We start from the raw sequence: 13,691 nt of genomic DNA, 5'->3' as shown, positions 1-13,691 counted from the left end.
ATCTATATTATATCTGTAATATTTGAGTAAGGCTGTATTTCTTTTAGCATATGATGTCTCAATCATGGGCTTAGCTAGTTTCAGCTAAGAATAATACAATTTAGAAGCTTTACCAGAATTCTAGATTCCTATTCCCAGATTAAAATTAAAGGGTCACACTCAGCGCAGGACAACATGTACTTTCTGTGAGCTGTCTACTTAATAAGGATACTTCACTAGAAGTAATGTTGCAAAGTGAATAGGCCTAGATTCGTGTACTTCCTGTGATATTTAACTAGATAGTGACTATGGGTAAATTATTTATCTTCTTCAAGCCTCAGTTTTCTCATCTGTAAAAATGGGGATTATAATACCTATAGCACCTTTTCACAGAGTTGTTGTGAGGCTCAAATGATAGTGCTTTGCAAACTACCAAAGTGCCATGTAAATGTCAGTATGGTTAATATTGCTTTCAGACTTTCCATAGATATTTCTATTCTGGAAAAGCATGTAGGAGCTAGGAAGTAGTATTATTAATTAACATCAGTTGATTTCCCCATTTGTCCCCATCTGCCTATGATAAGATTTCCCTTCTCTACTTGATGAACAAGGTTCATGGCTTCTCCTCTTGTGCTTGCTTTTACTCCACTCTTCATGAATACTGGTATGGTGTAAATTATTTCTGCACATTCTGGTCTGTGTCGAGGTATGTGGACATGAATGCTGCATGCTCATTCCAATCCCATATGTGATTACATGAACATAAAGAAAGTTGAGATAAAGAAAATATACTGTGAGCAAGATTGTTCAAATCAGATTTACTTATTCTTGGTCCTAAGACCATATTTTTTTCCCTTGGAAAATGAAAAATCATTTTGTAGAGTGCTCATTGTATATTTTGTTTATATGACATTAGTGTGCTAATATATGTTAAGCTAAATATACCTAAAGCTGAGCATTTCTTTGTTTTTAATTTATTTTTTTCTGGAAAAATGGCAGCTGCTTCCTCGGAGGGGAATGGTAAGTTAGAAAATGTTCAGCTCAAGATGTACTAGTTTCTTCATTAGGTTTAAAAGATCAGGTTAGTAGTTCAAAAGATGTAGAGAGTATCTAATCTTGGAACATTAATAAAAATTATTGGGAAAGCTCTAAAAATGTTTTTGGTGCAGATGATCACTAGTGGTTTAAGAAGCACACACACAATTACATTTACTGTTTCTCATTAATATGTGCACATACATAAAAAGATGCTCATGAACACATCATATACTTCGGCAGCCAAAATTCTATTGGTCTTTCTCTAATTTTGTTTTCCTCTCATCAAATGAAAATATAGACAATCACCAATGTGTGAACAGATTGTATTTTAGAAGTTTTGTTTGAAATCAGTTGTTTAGAATTCAGAATTCACTTTACTATAGAATGAGTTTTTTAATATGCCTGTTAAATTTGCAGATCAAGTCACAAATACTTATTTAATCTCTAATGTAACTGAAATATAGTACTGTCCTAATTGTTCAGAATGGAGTTTCATGAAATAGGGTAAATTTATCTATTTTGTCTAAGTCCAGGGAGTAATAAAACTGCATACACACATTCCCCACACACATGTGTGTCAGGGAGGGGGTGTACTAAAACTTGTAATATATATTATAGAAACTGCACAGCAAAAGTAATATATCTGTGGGAAAAGCTTTTAGTATTCAACTTGCAATGCTTTTTCTTTGAGAGAATCATGAATACCTAGTCTTTTTTCTTCTCATCTAACTGCAGAAAAAAAAAACAAGAACTTTTTTGGTTCTAAGCCAGTGGAGTTTCTATAGCTTGATGCAGGACCTTAAGTAGGGTAGAAAGTAGGGATGAAGAGAGATAGGAAATGAGAGGCAAGGTCTTGGGATTGTCATGAAAGTGTTGTGAAAAGTAGCACACATGGGAAGGATACATGTAAGCTAGGTTCTGCCTACAGACCATATTTATGTAGAGAAAGGATGCAATTGCGTGATATCTACTTCAATAATTACAATGTTACATGTTGCCTGAGAAGCCACCCAGTCTCTGAAAACACAAGATTATTGCTCTTTGAATAATGGGAATGTTACATATGGGAGTTAAATGCTATGGTAGTGTTTATTTTGGGGAATCCTTATTTTTTCTGATTAGACAGAAGAGATTTCTAGTTAATTCATTGGAATTTTAATGTTGGTAGATTCAATTCAACAGGCATTTATGGACTAGATCTATTGTGCTCAGTGATCAGGAACATTCACAGATAAGTAAGGTATGCTCTCAAGGATCTTATAGTCTAGTTGAGAAAATAAGAATGAATTAAAGGTAATATAAAACAATGTTATACATGCTCAGAAAAGGAACAAAATGATATTTAAAGCTTATTAAGGAAATTAGAAAAATTCCAGCCCAGATTGTAAGGACCATAATGATAAAATATACAATTGAGTTAAATAATTAACAAAAAGAAGCTGTGAATGTTGTCCTTTCACTTGAGATAGACTTATAAGTCTAGGAGAGAATATTGTTTGAAAATCAGAATGATATTCCAAGAAGTTGTAAAATGTATCTTAGTTCCCGCTAATGAAGGTGAGGTGGCAAAAAGGAAAAATTGAAGTTGGGATTATTAGCCTGGGAATATCTAGTCTGAAAGATGGAATTGAAGGGGAGAGAAAACAAGAGAAGCATTTTTTTCCTTATCTAATTAAGGGAAAGATATTAGATTTCATGAGTTTAGGATGAAAGTTAATGAACCAATTGCTAACCAGATGCAGATTGTCAGACACTCTGTAATGATGACTACTGAAATGAACTCACTTTAATGGTATATTGTTGGGTTTAAACTTTTTTTTTCTTAATAACAAAATTCAGCCTCATTAACTACATCTTAACTATTCATCTGGTTATCACTCAATACTTCGAAGTACTTTGATTTTCCATTCTATTGATCAAGAAACTGTGATTATTATGTAGTACATTGTAGTGTGGGCCCCCTGCTTTAACTGACTCTTCTCCTATTGTTTCTTTTTGTTTTTTTTTTCTTTTCACACAGGCCATGCAAGTAAAGGTACAGGTCAAATGCATGTATTATGTATTTTTTTTTCTGTCCTAGTAATAGAGGTACCAGACTCTGGCTACCCTTTTCATTGTGATTAACAGGAGGGTGGTATGGAGTGGATTTTCCCCACTTGGAATTCTCTACCCTGGATCAGTGAACATGGTTACTCTTCTATAAAATTAATGAATTTAGATTCTTGGATGTGGGATATCATCCAGTCCAATTGGAATAATATCTTTTAGGAACAACTCTGGCAAAGATGTGAACATGCAGGCCTATCAGCCCAGGTCATCATTTAATTTTATCATCTTCATGTCAAAAATGCCACTATTTTCCATATAGTCCTTGACTTCTCATACCCACCAGAAAAGTCCTAGTCATTGTCCTTGTTCTAAGAAACCGTAAGATGATTCTTATGAAAACCAGTGTTCTCCATTAGCATTTTCCCCAAAGCCCACTTAGGCATTTGAAATAGAAAGGCCAGTGGAGCTGGATTTTGATGAAGGTGGTGATGGTGGTGATTATATAAGTTATAGTCTCCTCTTAAGCAATTTTTTTATTTCTCTCCATGTATTCTTTCTAGCCTACAGACCCCTCCACCTAGTGCCTATGCCAGAAAAGGGAAAGACATTTTGAGCTGGTGTCAGGTTTACAATTACCCTAAACAAATTTTAAAAAAATGACTCAAGCTTTATTTTGGAGGATAATGGTTTTTACTTTTTGCTATGTTCTGGAGAACTCAGCACATAGTTACCTTCCTCTTCTTGTCCCAAGAACTTATTTCCCACCTTTCCTCTTTATAGGTTCCTCTTAGCCCCTCATCCCTGATTTTTTTGGGGGAACCTTGAATGCTGAGTGACCTCAATTCCACTGAAAAAACTAACAGGATGTGGCCTTTGAGATCCCAGTGACTCCCTGGTGATTTCTCTACCTGCAACCACCTTTATATGCATCAGATCATAGAGCACTTCTTGCAACTTCAGTGTCCTATTTTATAGATATCAACTGCCCCAGGAATGTGTATTCTCTGACCTACAGTTTCAAACAGTTAGAAAACTCTTGCAACAGACTGGGAGGTTGGGAGTGGGAGAGTGTTATCCAGAGTCAGAGGTAAAATGGGAAATGTCTAACCTTCCTAATAGAAGGGGAATGGCAAGCTTTTTAAAAATGAGAAGATCTACACTTCTAAGATTACCTCCTTCTACTAAAATTAAATTGAACTGAACAATTTGAAGGAAGGAAATATTAGTTACAAAGTTTATCTTTTCTTTATCCTCATAAATCTCAACTCCTATATTTTAAAAAAAGCCTGCCTTACCCTAAGACTTAGGTTGCATATCAGTACCACAAAATCTGGGGAAACCATCTTGTCTGTCAGCAGTCTGTCCACAAAGCAATATTTGGGCTTTTGTTGATGTTTCATTGTAAATCATAGTGCTGTTATCATTTCATTGCCCTCAACATTTCCATGGGCATTTCTGAAAGCAAAGATTTGGTGGATATAAATTTCTTCTCCCTCACCCATGCCTGAATTATTCTATCCTTTCCTCACCATCTTCCTTCCTTCTATGTACTAATTTCTACTATGAGAGAAAAAGAGCCACATCTAGGATCATGTTCTTCTTAAAGTGCACATCTTCTAGGAAAAATATGAAGCCCATTTGTCAATTGTTCCCAGTTAAAATCATGTAGAATGAGCCAAATGGAATGTGATTAATTACCAGCTACAAGCTACTCACACATTTAGAATGCTATCCATTCCTTCAATATGTTTTTAATGAACTATCTTTAAAAAGGATTTTTAAAAGAAAGAGAAAAAAGATGAAAATCTGTTAAATTGCAATAGTAAAAACTTTTTTTTCTGTTTGCTTAGGATTCTTCCCTCCATTAGCATCTCCTCTTAAGAGAATTCCACCCAGAATTTTTCTTTTTTCTAGGAAAGTTTTCACATTGCCTTAGTGTGAAGATGATTAAATTGACTGCTACTGCTGGCTTCCTAGTACAGAAATGATAATTAAATTTAGGTCATTGTAACTCTAGGGACCATTGTGCAGAACTTCCTCAATTTTGCCAAGGGAATTGAAATAGCCCTTTAAAATTTTTTCTGTAAGTATAAAAAATGGTATTTCTTTCCAACATATTTTTGATCAGGAAACTAAATCAGTTTAAAAATACTACCAATTCCTTTCACTCTCCATCTCCATTGTTCAAAAATACATGAGATCTAGAAGATATTGGGATGTATGTGAGAAATATATACATATAAAAACAGTATAGTTAAAACTTTCATTCTTCATGATATTCTTACTTACCTTAATAATCAACAAAAATATTTAATTGCTTACATGATTACATTTTGTTTCTTTAGTCCACCAATTTTTATTGTCCTTTGAAATGTTATTGGGCCCTATCTGTAATCTCAAAAAGCCATTAGCCACAAGGAAGCAGACTACTTATTGGAAAAATTGGAAAAATTTAAAAGAATCACTAAAATGTTCTTTTGTTTGTTTTTTTCTCCTTTGTTTTTTTGCCATCAACTTCTAGTCTGGAGGACAAGACCAAGAGCGGAAGAAAACAAAACGGAGAGGTGATTTGTACTCCATCCAAACATCTCTTATTGTGGCTGCACTGAAGAAAATGCTACCCATTGGCTTAAATATGTGTACTCCAGGTGATCAGGAGCTGATCTCCCTGGCAAAAATAAGATACAGTTATGTAAGTCTATCTGAAATGCACTTAGCTAATCTACTACACATGATAATTACAATATACCACTGCTTTGGACATTGCTTAAATTTTAATGCTATAATAATAATGTTTATACCTGTAGTTTCAAAAACATATCAATGTCTTTGAAACATCATCCTTCTCAACCCTCATTACAAGCAATTTTGCAATAAATGCTTTTGTGTCTCATTTTTGCAAATGGAAAAAACAAGATTCACAGGAGAGAAAAGACTTAACTAAGTCTTACTAGTCTAAGTAGTTAAAACTACTCCAGGACCTGGTGCCTCCTTCAGGATAAATTTATTTACTTCTGTGCCTCATTATTTTTTTTTCATTTTTAGTTGTACAATGTGTAACATGCCCTCCTGGCAGTTACTATTACCAATCTGTCCTAGGCCCAACAGAGTACTTTTGACCACTGACCTTTGCAGTGTCAACTCTACCAGGCTCGTCTCCTCTGAGGCCTTCAATGGTCTCTGGCCACGATTTCTTGAATCTATAGTTTAATAACCGGTAGCACACTCAAGAACAGCCAGGTGTAATCTTAAAAGCCTTTATTATACCTACTCACATAATGCCCTGACTTGCCCATAACTCCCTAGTGAACACCTGGTCTGAAGACCCACATGTTCACTACCAAACTCCTTACCTCTCGGCTATCCATCCACTTGGCTTGGCTACCCCCAGTTAGGGAGCCAGGTTAAAGAGAGCGACTGCTGTCTGCAGTGGGCTTATAAAGGGCCTGTGAGGTCACACACACAACCAACCACCAAGAGAGCCGTCACCCATTACGAAGCTATCTCAGTGTGGACAGGATCCCACCCACAGGGCAGTCCTATATCCACAGAGATTACTTCTGGGCCACTCAAATCTCCTGTTGCGCTGTGCTTGCCCATTTAAAGGGCCCTTGCAACAATGTACCAGCAATACCAGTTTATGACTCATCTCCCTCACTCACTCCAATAGACCACAAGTAACAAAATTCAAAATCTCTTTCCACAGAGGGACACAGATGAAGAAGTCAAAGATCATCTGAGGAATAACCTGCACTTGCAGGAAAAGGTAATATCACAAGGAGACACTGAACATGTCTATTCTTTCTAAAAGTCAGTTAGGAATATTGACCATTGAAGGATTTTATAATTCCCTCTGGAATTAATACAAAATTAAAAAAACATCTTCAAAACAATCTCAGTAAGTTTTTATTTAGTCAAATTCTTTTCCTACATTTTAAAATCTTCTCTTATTTTTACAATAATATGTTTGATTGACATTTAATAACATTTCAGGATATATATAGAAAAAAACAAGGAGGAATCAACTCAGAGAATTTCTAGATTTGTATCTTCTATCAAATCTGAGAATCAGTCATGAAAAAATTAGTTGAAATGCAATGTGAAGCATTGGATTAAATTCACAAGTTTCTGAACAATGAGACTGATTAGACATTGACTTCATAAAACTGAAGAGAAGTTATGTCCTTTCCAGAAATTTATAACTAAATATATTCACATCCGAAAATGCACAAGTAATTCTTCCGGAAAGTAGTAAGATAGAAGGTTCTCAGATTTTCTATGTTCCAAGAGTAAAAGAAAATCACTTTCATAGTAAAAATGGGGAAAGGAAAAAAAAAAGGAAAAAGGATAATATCATAAGAATCCTCAGCCATTCCAGGAAAAGAAGTAGAAATGAGCCTGGAAGCATGGGGAGGAAAAAACATAGGACACAAAAGATTAATAAACTTTGTTTATAAATTATTTTAAAAACAAGCCTTAGTATTTAAGAAGAGACTGATTTAAAACTTGGTATGTAGTTCACTTCAGTGGATGAGGAGAAGGTGACAGTATATGGTTTGTAAGAGTTACATTCCCATGTTGTCATTATGTTAACTTGTTATGCTTATTCTTAAAATATTAAGAATGCCTTTCTTAAGGTATTACTGAAGAGAAGGTAGCCTTGGCATTCAAAAAATGATGCCTGTTTATATAGCAGAGCAATTCTTTTTCTAACATTCACCTAATCAAAGAATCACAGAATTTGAGAGTTAAAGGGTTCTCAGCAGCTGTATAGTCTAATCAGTACATGAAAGGAAAACCCCCATGACATATTCCACAAGTGGTTTTCCAGCTTCTATTTTAAGATGTCAAAGGAAGGGAAACTCACTAGCTCTTCAAGTAGTCCTTTACTCTTTTGAACAGCTTTAATTGTTGAGAAATTGTTGGGTTTTCTCCCTAGATAAAGCTTAAAAGTCCACCTATTATTTCAGATTCTATTCTGTAGAACCCGATAGAACAAGTATAATTTCTCTTATATATGACAGCTATCCATATATCTAGAACAATTACCATGTCCCTCCTAAGACTTTTCTTCTCCAAACAAAAATGCCCAGTTCCTTCAATTCATCCTCATAAAACACCAACCAAGTATTTCCTGGTTGCCCCGTTCCAAATATTCTCCATCTACCTTAGAGCTAAACGTTACTCCAAATAAAATATTGTAAGAGCAATTGATAATAAATGATTAACAACTATTTCAGTACAGCCATCTAGCCTGAATCCTGAATCCATCTAATTGTGTAATCAGTATCTCAAGATATTTCCCATATGAATAGCATAAGATACATTATCAGAAGCTTTGATAAAAAGCTTATCTAGTAACAACAACAAAACTGAAATGTAGTCAGTCTGATAGAATAAATTCTTGAAGAAACCATGCAGACTTTTTGTAATCACTGCTTTCCTTTCTAGATTTTCTCCAACTCTTTTTAAAATAATCCATTCTAGAATTTTCTCAGAGATCAAAGTCAAATTTACTGGCCTATCACTTTGCAGATTGCTTTCTTTTTTCTTTTATGAAAAATCAGGATATTTGCTCTCTAATCTTATGGCATCACTTCTGTTTTCCAGTTATATCTTTCAGATATAACTACTGATTCAGCAATCACATATGTCACTTTTTTAGTACTTAAGGATGAAGTTCAAATGGTCCTAGCTACTTGAATTCATCCACAATGGCTAGGTACCTTCTCACTCTCTCCTGGCTATCTATTTATCTCAAATATATGAACTCCCTGTTCAGTAAGATAATAGTTGTAAAATGTTTAAGCACAATGTCTATCAAATAGTAGGTATTACTGGATGCTTGCCTCAGCCTCCTCCTTATTAACTCTAATTAGCCACCTGCGTTTTGTCATTCATTTTTCAATATATTGGTCATTCTTCTTTGCAGAGGACACAGAAACAAATAAGAATTAAGCAGCTTTATTTTTTCTTATCAGTTATCTTTGCCCCATACATCTCAAATAAATTTTCTATCTATCTCTTCTTCAATCCTCCTTGTTCTCCCAATATAGCATTAAATTATTTTCCTTACCAAACTGAGCTCATTTTGAGGGCTTTTTTTTAATTACTTATAACATTCTTATAGTGTTATCAAAAACCCATGTTGCTCAGCAGAGTTTGGCAGTAAGCTTGTGGCAAATTGCTACTGCCCACTGCTTCCCCAGTTGCAAGGCAGTCCAGGAAAAGTATTACAACCAATATTCTTATACAGTGAAAGAAGAATCCTTTATTCAGCAATTCTCATGAGAAACAGGTGTGCCCATTGGCAAGACACACCACTGAATGAAGAAGCAGGAGCAGACTTTATATTGTTAGTTCTGTTCCTTATCCCCATCCTTCAAGGTTCATTACTGGTCAGAATAATAGTCAATAAATTACAATTGGTCGGATTTACAATCCTCTTTATTTGCCCATTCCATATATCAAAAGGCTTATGTCCTGTCATTGACAAGTCTTGCTGGTTTGTGCAGTTTAGGCCTGGCCCTTTTTTCAGGAATTTTGTTTCTTAGCCAGTTCCTTGATTAACATGGTGATTGGTTGGAAACTTACCTTGGATTGTACCATGTCCTATAAGCTGCATCTGGGTTTTGATTCAGTTTCTGTTTGTTTATTTGTTTGTTTATTTAAATTGGTTGGTAATTTCCCTATATGTCCACTACTGTTTTGTTCAGACAATTCCCAATTTTCCTCCTCATTGAAATTGTTTCCCTTTTGTGTTTTCAGAATTTGGATTTTTTTAAAACACTTTTTGTCCCTTCTGAGTAGAAGCTTTTTACTACATAGGAATCTACTAATCTTTTCTCTAAACTCTGAAATCTAGGTTTCTTGTTATCTTTTACCTAGATTTCTTTTCCTTCTTTATCAATAACTTGAGAAAGGAGCAATCACTTTCCCCAAGTTCCTAACATTTCCACATCAGCAGCAAGTCCTTCGCTATTAGAATCAGTCAGGGTAGTTCCTCTTACACATTATGCTACCTTTTGAAGGATGAAATTAAAGCCAAGATAAACCAAGAAATTAATATCTATTCTGCTTTTTTTTACTGGAGAGGGGAGGAAGGGAAGGAGGAGAGGCAGGAGAGAAATGGAGAGAGAAAGAGACAGAGAGACAGAGAGAAAGAGAAAGACAGAGAGAGAGAGACAGAGACAGAGACAGAGACAGAGACAGAGAGAGAAAGAGGGAGAGAGAAAGGGAGAAAGCAGAACTTCATCCCCACCGTGTCATGTCTCTGTACCTTACTTGTGTTCTATTTCTTAGGTCCTCATCTATTTTCACTCTTTCTTTTCAAGTACTCTGTAATATACTCCAATGACAAAGTTATTTTTTTCTTCCTTTCATTGACCTTCATCCTCCATCTTGCTCCCCTAATATATGGTTCCTTAATTTCTCATAAGTATATTTTTATGCAATACTATATATCCTATTCTCTAGCTTATTTCTTTGACAGCCATAGTTCCATTATTAGTTTCTTTCCACCAGGTCTTGATGATACTTGTGAGTATCATTTGCTCCATTACATTAAGATCTCTAGTACCCCTTTTGATGATTAACTAAACTTTGAGCATTTGTCTATAGATATTTGAGATTATGAAATTAACTACTAGCTTTGTTCTTCATTTTGGTTTCTGCTATAATAATGAATTGTAGGATATACACAGGAGATTATATCCTTCCCCCATCATTTTACTCTAAAATACTTTTTATTAGATTTGAAATATATATATATATATATATTCTCATCAAACTTTATAAGGTATACTCCATTTCTTTCTAAAAATTTTCTAACCTTATATTGTAAATCATGATCCAGGAATCAAATTCTTTTCTCACATGACATCTTCATAGACAGTTTCCAAATTAATTTTTCTCTTCTTTTAGAGTCAGAGTCAATAAATATTTATTAAGTGTCTACTATGTGCCCAGATACTGTGCTAAACACTATGGACACAAAGAAGGGCAAACGATAATCCTTGCCTTCAAGGAGCTCATCATCCTTTGGGGAAGCAATGCATTTTAAATAGCTGAAAAGCATTGGGGGAAGAGAGGTGCAGAGAAATTGCTCCTCCAAGGAGCAATATGAAGGCCTATCACCAGTATTAGATATTATCTGAGATAGTGAGAGTTTCAAAGCTCCTTTAATCCTATAGAGTAAAGAGTTCCTGGAGATTATGAAGTTCTCTAAAGGACAAAAGTGAGGAAAATATAATCTCTGCCTCTATATAGTCTAGCTTCTTACCCAAGTTTTCATAATATTTGTCAGTATTTTTTACATTCTTCCTGAAAGAGTCATTTGTGCCCATGCAATTAAGAAGGAGGAAGTTGTCATCAGTTTTGTTGTTTTGTTTTTTTTTTGGCTAGGGTTAAGTGACTAGCCCAGGGTCACACAGCTAGGAAGTGTTAAGTGTCTGAGACCAGATCCGAACTCGGGTCCTCCTGAATTCAGGGCTGGTGCTCTATCCACTGCGCCACCTAGCTGCCCCAGTTGTCATCAGTTTTGATTAGTTTGGGGAGATTTTTTACCATGTCTTAAATATATGATTCAAGAAGACAACAGAACTCTTTTTTGTTGTTAACAGATTGTCAAAATTGCATCAGGACCCCTAATTAGTGAATTACCAACTACTTCTACTCTTTCTTTTTCTGCCCTTACTGGATGATCTCTATCACCCATTCAATTACTGTACTATATGATTGTTGGAACAGCGATCAGCTTCTTCCTCAGAACATTCACCACTCTGCTCTTTAGAAAATGTCAAATAAATTTTTTTAGCTTTAATTATTCAGGTCCTCTTTTCCTTCCCCTTCTCCTCTATTTAATAGTCTTCTATTTTCCCTCAACCTTATTATGGTCAAATATCCCCTCCTTTACCTTAGAACCCATTTTTCCCTTTGAAATTTTGGTTCATTTTCCTTCATTCTTCCTAACAGTCTGTTATTTCAATCTGATGACTCAGACGAGAAGCATTTATCTTTTCCTCAAGGAAGAAAATTAGCCTATACTTTGGACACAAATAATATTCCTTCAACTGTGACAGAAATACAACTATCACTATGCAAATTATTATACAATTTCTCCCACTTTCTACTTCTTGCAAATTGCTGTACAGTATCCCCCACTTTCCATAATAGTTGAGATTTTCCTGGTAGTTGTTTCTAATTTTGCATTTGCTTTTAGTTCTATTTTAACCTGTCAATTTATTATTCCCTGATGGTGATCATTAGAAATATAATCAGTATGCTTTCCTTTATTTGTGGAAATAGAACAAAAGTGCCTCAGGAAAAATAAGAGAAAAAGAAAATTTTGTTTCTTTAAACACTGAAATGGTATGACCTTCAAAGTTGGTTCTCTGCAGACCAGAGAGGAAAATCATTTTAGTATTCTTTTTTCTCTTGGTAATCTAGTACCACTTGTTTCTCTTTATAAACTCAATGGCAAGGATAAACACAGTTTGTGACATTTTTCAGTCAGATGATCCAGCTGTAAAGTGGCAACTTAATCTGTATAAGGATGTTCTAAAGAATGAGGAGCCCTCTGATCCAGAAAAGACAGTAGAGCGAGTGCAAAGGATCTCAGCAGCTGTCTTTCATTTGGAGCAGGTAAGGAATATCTCTAGAACTGTATAGCCAAGAATCATGCCTACTTTTAAGGGAGAGGAAATAATCTCTTTCATCTCTATTATTTTCCTTATGTATCACAAGAAAAAACATGGAGTAATGAAATTCACTTATTATCCAAAATAGTATCAGAGGATTTAATGATGAAATGGAATAATCTATCAAGTAAAATCTACAATTTTTAGTAGTGGAGGAAACTGAAGCTTAGAGAGGTTAAGTGATGAAGGTAGAAAATAGCAGAGCCAAGATTTGAACCTAGTTCTTTTGACTTAGAATTTAGTATTCCTTCCACACTTCCTCCTCTAGTAGTCTAAATGAGAAGTGATGAGGACTTTGAAGTACAATAATCACTGTGTGAGAGAAGAGAAAAAGATGGATGTAAGAGATATTTTGGAGATGATATTGACAAGACCAGGCGATTGATTGGATATGGAGTTAATGGGGCATAAGAGAAAGAAGACATTAGGTTGACTTTGAAATTATGAAGCTTATTGATTAAGAGAATGGTTATTCTTTTTGTAGGTGGGGTAGATTTAGGAGGGAAGATGATGATTTTCATTTTGGACATATTCGATTTCAGTTTTCTGTAGCACAGCCAGAAACACATTCAGTTCAGGTGAAAGAGATTAGAGCTGAATCAACTTGGGCATCATCTATATAGAGATTATATTTGAACCTAAGAATGCAAAAGAAATCAAGAAGGAAGAGAGTTAAAAAAAAAAGGCTTCAGAAAGAACCCTAGGTGATACCTGTCATAAAAAGATAGGAGACAAACTGGAAAGAAATGGCCAGACAAACAAGAGGAATGATTAATGTTATTCACAAAAGTCAAAAAATAAGAAATTGTCCTAGTGAAGGAGTATTAGCAATCTCAAAAGATGCAGAAGTAAGATTAAGAATATGAAAAGGCTAACTCAGATTTATCCTTTGAAATCATTGGCAATCTTAGAGAAAGCAGGATCAGT

The 13,691-nt window shown here is 34.9% G+C and overlaps 1 protein-coding gene across 1 annotated transcript in view; it reads left to right on the top strand.

Annotated features, from left to right (window-relative positions):
* RYR3 (ryanodine receptor 3) overlaps window positions 1-13,691 on the top strand; it is a 753,032-nt gene that overhangs the window by 668,199 nt on the left and 71,142 nt on the right. The window contains 4 exon segments of the mRNA XM_074289179.1: window positions 3,038-3,052; window positions 5,588-5,758; window positions 6,773-6,832; window positions 12,577-12,708. Of these exon segments, the coding sequence (XP_074145280.1) occupies window positions 3,038-3,052; window positions 5,588-5,758; window positions 6,773-6,832; window positions 12,577-12,708 (378 nt within the window).

Source organism: Sminthopsis crassicaudata, chromosome 2 (assembly GCF_048593235.1).
Source record: "Sminthopsis crassicaudata isolate SCR6 chromosome 2, ASM4859323v1, whole genome shotgun sequence".
Lineage (NCBI taxonomy): Eukaryota > Metazoa > Chordata > Mammalia > Dasyuromorphia > Dasyuridae > Sminthopsis > Sminthopsis crassicaudata.
This window is presented reverse-complemented; position numbering and strand designations above follow the sequence as displayed.